Source organism: Helianthus annuus, chromosome 16 (genome assembly GCF_002127325.2).
Source record: "Helianthus annuus cultivar XRQ/B chromosome 16, HanXRQr2.0-SUNRISE, whole genome shotgun sequence".
NCBI classification, from domain to species: Eukaryota; Viridiplantae; Streptophyta; class Magnoliopsida; order Asterales; family Asteraceae; genus Helianthus; species Helianthus annuus.
The window spans coordinates 23759726-23766674 of record NC_035448.2 but is presented as its reverse complement, the minus strand read 5'-3'; the positions used below and the strand labels follow the sequence as shown (position 1 = coordinate 23766674).

At 33.1% G+C, this 6949-nt stretch overlaps 1 protein-coding gene across 2 annotated transcripts; it reads left to right on the top strand.

The window, feature by feature from the left end:
* Positions 1 to 2425: 2425 nt before the first annotated feature.
* Positions 2426 to 6949, top strand: LOC110915129. 2 transcript variants are annotated; one of them, XM_022159769.2, is made up of 6 exons: positions 2426 to 2514; positions 2744 to 2811; positions 3802 to 4193; positions 4932 to 4960; positions 5620 to 6538; positions 6686 to 6949. In XM_022159769.2, exons 3-5 carry the CDS (start codon positions 3908 to 3910, stop codon positions 6517 to 6519), a joined length of 1215 nt encoding a protein of 404 aa, XP_022015461.1. In that variant the 5' UTR covers positions 2426 to 2514; positions 2744 to 2811; positions 3802 to 3907; the 3' UTR covers positions 6520 to 6538; positions 6686 to 6949. The 2 variants fall into 2 exon arrangements, with proteins under 2 accessions (XP_022015461.1, XP_022015462.1); XM_022159770.2 differs by having other exon boundaries at positions 2474 to 2625.

Below are 6949 nucleotides of genomic sequence, written 5' to 3'. Positions count from 1 at the left end.
GTTTGGTTTCACGATTTGGACTTTTTATGCAGGTTCAAAATAATTCATATGTAAGTTGTCAAAATAACTTTTAGTTTACGTGGTGTCCAGATTTTAATCAAAAAGTTTACTACAGGATTACAGGATTTCAAAAAGATAATACTGCTAAATGACAACCTATCTCATAATTTAATCAAGATGTCTAGAATTTAAGCTTTGTCAAATTATACAAAAAAGCTTCAAATAAGCTGTTCAAAACAAACTACCTTATTGTTGCAAACTTAAAAACTTCAATTGTAAATTTGTAATAAAAAAGAAACGACCATGCATCAGCTATTCAAATAGCTCAAAACAAACGTTCAAGTGCATCAAAATACATCTAAATCAAAATGAGGAAGCTACTAGATGTACATTATATAAATATAATAAGAAAAATTATAATCATTATATATTTTCAATATAAAAAATAATAATTTGTAATTTGTAAATAATTAAATTATAAGGCCGGTCCGGTTTTATACGGCCGGTTTTTGGTAAAAACCACAAACCAAACCGTTCCTTACGGTTTAAATTTTTTGAAGCCGACCGAAAGTAAATAAAAAAAAACCAACCGTGAAGCTAAACCAATAATCAATTTAGACAGAGTTTTACAGTTTTAAACCAAGCCATTAACAACCCTAATGCTCATAAGGTGTGACATAGATATGTCAAATGTTCTACTTCTTATTCTAATCCCTTATTTAATAGTTATTTTCGGTTCTAGCCCTCAAACTTCTAGTCAAATTTAATATTGTGTTCTAACTACAAGTTCCAACATTCATGTCATTGCCTCTCCTTTTTGCCAATATAGAATACAGTTATTATTCTGCTAGACATTGTCCAAAATTACATTTTTTTGTTAATAAATTGATACCATTAACTCTTAAGTTAGAATATTTTCTAATAGATATCATGTAGGAAATTGTAAATCATGTGTTTTAGTCTACAAAAGTAATGTTAAAATACATGCTTTATATATAAATACTTAAACGAGCATATGAAAAATAAAAAAAAATATCAGTAAATAATAAAAAAATCTATAATCAAAGTAAAAGTTAAATACGACATCCAGTGACTGATCTTGAACTTTTAAATAGAGGGGCGGAAGTTTTCGGTAAAAATTTTAGAACTTTACGTTATATTTCAATATCTTAACGTGTTATATTTCAATATGCTCTTACGTTATATTTCAATATCTTCACGTGATATTGAACCATTAGACAATATCATGAACAACTACTTTAAAGTATGATCCGTTGAAAACCGACAAAACAAACCAAATTGGGTATATAAGAGAACACAACAAAACAAAAAATGAACTTACATTTATTGAAAATTAAAGCAGAAACACGTGACAATGGATTAATGCAAACAAGTTTATAAACACAATCCGAAACCATGAACCAAATAATAATTCAAACACGTAGACAGATCAACTGAACCCTAAAATAACGTGCACGACACAAAACAAACATGAACCCCCAGTCATATATAAACACTAGCACAATGTATATGTGGACGTGTGTACAAGTTTGTATTAAGTTTTGCTTACAAATTACAAGATGTGTTCGTCAAACTAACATAGTATTATTATGTTTCTTATGCAAATTTTTAAACAACAATTCCTAGCCTTTTATGATAAATACAATACAACATGCATCTCCTATGATTTAAATTTCCAATCTTTTATTGTCACTTAATTACTAGGATGTCCCCTTGAGAATAACATACAAACATGAACAGTACCTTGTTCATGTTCGTTTGTTAACAAATATATGTGTTCACAAACTGTTCATGAACACTCACCAAACGATATTTTATGTTCGTGTTCGTGTTCGTTTATTAAGAAAATGAACTTGTTCGTTTTCGTTTGTGTTTGTTTGTTAATTTTAAACAACAAACGAAAACGAACGTTCATGAACACAAATGAGCATAAACTAATGTTCACGAACACAAATGGAAACAAACGGACACAAACAAGCGTTCCTGAATAGAATATATATATAATACACGGACACTTATTAAATATTTTATTTGTCCGAATTTTGAAGTATGTAAATAAAATATAAAAAACTAGAAACACCAGCGAACTATCGAACACGTTACCGAACTTTCAGAACATAAATAAACGAACACGACCTCTATTCATGTACGTCCATTTAACCAAACGAACGAAATTTCTTATTCATATTCATTTGTTTAGTAAAGAAATGAACACAAAAGAACTTTTCGTCAAACGATTCACAAACTGTTCGCTGAACGTTTGGTTTGTTTGCACTTTGCAGCCAGCCATACTCATTAATCGACAATCTAGAACAAATTAATAAGTCATAATAAGTCTAGGGACTACCATGAAAATAGTTTCTCATCTAACGGCGGGTGACTAACGGACGTTAGCCTGACTTTCGCACCACCATTTTCTCTGTAATAAAAAGAATCTGATTCTCTCTCTCACTCAAAACAAACACACACACACACACACCGAGCGGTTAACAGGTAGGGTTTCATCATACCATTTCTCATATATCTACATCCAATACATATATACATACATATATATGTATATGTATACATTGAATTTAGTGGTTATAACCTTATAACGATTAGGTATGTAATTTTTTGTTAATTCGGAAAAAAAATCAATCGTTATTTAATCGTTTGTCGGCAATTATTTCGGATCTCAGCTCGCTCTGAAGTGTTTGAATCGTTTTATTATTAATTCTAGGGTTTGTTCGACTGACGACTCGAAGAACTCGCTTTCGTTCTGCAAATCACCAGTTAAATCGACTTCAGGTGATTTTTTTTAATATTTTTATATAATTTTGATGAATTGTTATGTAGTTTTGTGTTTTTGATCCGGAAATTTGTCGTGCTGTGAGGTAATTAGGTTTTTGATCGTGTAGTGTTGTTGTTGTTGGAGTAATTAGGTTTTTGTTAGATTCATTGTGATGAGTTGTAACTTGTAAGGGATTCTGTTTACGTGTTAATTGAATTCGGTTAATATTCGAGGTTTCGAGGTTACAGGTGTAGCAATTTGTAATTACTGTTAGAATAATGTATTAATATACATGACTGAAGGTTGTGATTTGGTTGTGTACTGTTGGAGTAATTAGGTTTTTGTTAGATTCACTGTGATGAGTTTCAGCCGGTTCTGGTGACGTGTTAATTGAATTTGGTTGATATACGAGTTTTGGAGGTTGCAGGTGGTAGCAAATAGCAATTTGTAATTACTAATTACTGTTGAAATAAAAAAAAACTTGATGAAAAGTTGTAATTAGGGCACTCAATCTGACTATTTCACAATTGTGATAACTATATTTAATAATTGGCAGTTGTACTTGGTGCATTTAGGAGGTTAAAATGTTAAATCTTTTGATTGGGCTTTACTTTTGTTTTTAACTTTTTTTGTTCGGACAACTTTTGGTTAATTGATTATGTACTAATATATGGCGGAAATGATACTTTGGCTTTAAAGTTTGAGGAGAATATATGCATTTCTTCAATAGACTCTTTACTTATTTAGATTTAAGTTTTAATAATTGGTCTATCGGTTCCAGGTAATTTCATTTAAAGTTTTCTAAACCTTCCTTCAATGTGGAGAAATGCATCTAGCTTTTACATCATTGCTTACTCCTTTTGCATTGTGTCAGTTTGTTGATTTTGTGTATGCCTGTAAAAGGAGAATATGTCCTTTTTAGTTGCAGGTTTGCATGTGCATTTATTTATTTATATATATATCTATCACAAGTTCTAATATTTGATATCATATTAATGAATATTCAGATTTCGGAAGAAAACAATAGTTGGTCACACTGTCAAAGTGAGAACATATTATTGTCTCGAGTGGGACTGTTGGTTGTTATTGTTCCAGATTTTCATGTGAGTGAAGATGGGGTCCGCTTGTTGTGTTGCTGCTAGAGATAGAACTATAACGGATCGATCTAGTAATGATATTGTTACAAGAAATGATCGGTATTCGCCATCATGGAGCTTTAGGTGGGATAACCGGGGGCGTGTTGCAGGTGAAGAGTCGTCCGTTAACGACAGGTTGGACAATAAATCTCATACAACTGTAGAAACCGCTTATGCAACAGAAGGTAGTCCGTTGGACAGTTCTAGAAGTCTGAGGTGGCAAAAGTCACCACCTTCTGAAGAAATTGGGCTTCCCCAGTTAGGTAAGTTCATTCTAAAATAAAACGTGTCTCGTGTATTTGGGTTTGTTAGTATATTAATGCTGTTGCCATGTTAAAGTTAGTTACTCGGTCTGAATCTTTTTTCAGTTATTAGTTACAACTCATAATTAATTTAGATTTAAGTTTCAAATGTATTTTTAACAGTGCAGTTAATATCGGTGATATATCGGTTATCGGTCCTCATGTAAAATATTGGTGTCAAATATCTGTCAGAATATCGGTACATATGTTATCGGCAATATTGACCGATGTTTGACTGATATATCACCGATATCCCACCGCGATAACCGGTATCTCAAATATCGGTCCTTGACCAATATCCAATTTTTACCGCATTAACTGCATAGTACATGATTGTGGCATCAAGACATCACTGAATCTTCCCATTTGTTAATATGTGTTGTTGAGATATGCTACTTGCCAACATGGCTAGAAATCTAACTACAGAATCGTAGTTTATGTGTGTTTATTAGTTTCATGATTGACAGGTTTTGTACTTTTGTAGTGTACAGTTTTACGGAAAGTGGGAATATTTAAATTTCATGTAGGTAGCTATTTGTAGGTCAAATGGTTGTCTATCTCGTATTAGTCGTATTCAGAACCCAGTTTCACATATTATCGTTAGTTATAAGAGAGTCACCAGTTTATAAAATTAAATTAGTCATCATTACTCATTATTTTTTTTATTTGTAAATATAATTCACCTACTTGTCCTTGCAGATATGTTGCATTCCAAGAATCTTCATGAGGTGAGTCACAAAACAGTTCAGGTTTTTATAAAGGGTTGATTTCATGGATACCCCTCTTAGAAGCTTATAATTTCATATATATGTATATATATAACTTTTTTTTTCTTATAAAAAGTGCCTTATGAAATTCTTTTTTCTTGGAAAGGTAATTTTTTTTAAAAAAAAATTGGTGAATTATATATATATATTTTTTTTAAATTTTGGAAGTCGAGTTATCACAACTCAATTTAGTTCTCAATTTAACCCTTCCCTATATATATGGGTGAGGATCCTGGTAGAAGTTATTTGAGAACTTGAGAGAAGCATCATCAACCATGTAATTTGTTTGAATTTTTTTTCAACTTTTTAATTTAAAGGTTATCATTGTAAAAATATAAAAAAACCAAAAAAAATATATGTAGATTGGTGATATACGTATATGTAGCATGCCAATGTACATATATTTGAAAATTTGCTTGGTTGATGGAGGTTATCTCAGTTCGCAAATCTCCATGTGGTTCTAATTTGATCCTAATCCTATACATATATACGTGTGTGTGTGCGCGTGTGCGCGCATGTGTGTGTGTGTGTCATCTATAAGACACTTAATGTATCATATTTACCCATTACAGAGTAAATATGAATTCAGTTCTATAAAAGTTATAAATTGCTTATTTCAGATGAAAGATTCAAGGGGAACGCAAACTCCAGTAGCTTTGGAGCTATCTCCAACCAACATGCTAACCCCGACACATTCAATTTCATCCTTGTCAGCATCTCCTTTATCTTCTTCCCAAAGTCAACTCATGCCGATGTCGAGTTTGACTCCGTCAAGATGGGCCCGCCGTTCGCCAGGTCACCACCATCTACTCCGTCAAATATCCGATAGCCGAATTCGAGGCATGATGTCACCAAACTTTTCAATATCTGAAGATGGTTCAGGTTCTCCTTTCATGCACCATCCCGGGTTGACCAATAAGTCAAACGTCGGGTCCCACGGTGGGTCGTCAGACGGTTGGTCAAATAGAGATAGATGGTCTTTTGACAGTGATAGAGTTAGCCGTTCTAGTGTCAGGGTTTCATCCTCTCCGACGGTTGAGATCATGACATGTGCCATCTGCTCCAAGCTGTTGACCGAACGGTCATCTTGGAGCAGCCATAAACTCATGGCTACTAACGGGCTTCCGGTTGTTTCGGTTCTGATATGCGGGCACGTTTATCACGCAGAGTGTTTGGAAAATATGACGTCCGAGATCAATAAGTATGACCCAGCATGTCCAGTTTGTACTTTGGGAGAAAAAAAGGTTATTAAGTTGTCGGGTGAAATGGATTTCAAGGGTAAAATCGGAAAGAAGTTAAGTCGTCGGGTGGTGGATGGTGGTAATTCGGTTATTTTTAATCAGTTTGCAAATGGAAGGGGTCCCGTGATGGGGTCAAGTTCCAGCATGAAAAGCTCGACAAGTACGGGAAAACCGTTTTTAAGGAGACATTTTTCGTTTGGCTACAAACCGAATAGATCTTTTTCTGACAACGGTTTTAGAAAAAAGAGATTTTTCTGGTCGAAATCAAGCAAGGAGTGAGGTTTTCGCTGTTAAAAAGGTACACACCGGTTTATGTAAATGGGTCGAAATTGTCATTTTAGAATGATTAAATTTTAAAGCAGTGTGCAAACAAGTAGTGATTTTGTTAGTTTTTGTACGCGTTTTGGTGGTCTCGTTAACGAATCGTTCTTCTGATTGTGTTTAGGTAGGCGATTGATATTCTTAAAACAAAGACATCGATGTGGGCGCCACAGTCCAAAGGACAGTTCAAAATAGGTGAGAAGAATATATACAGCTGGAAAAATAATATGAATTTAGATTTATTCATTTTCTTTTAATTTTACTTTTAATTTTAATTTGTATCTTGTAAAGTGTTATGTGTTTGTTTATTCTTGAATTAAATGGAACTGAAATGGGGAATAGTGTGCATGTATGTATGTATATATGTATCTGTTTTGCTCAGAGTTCA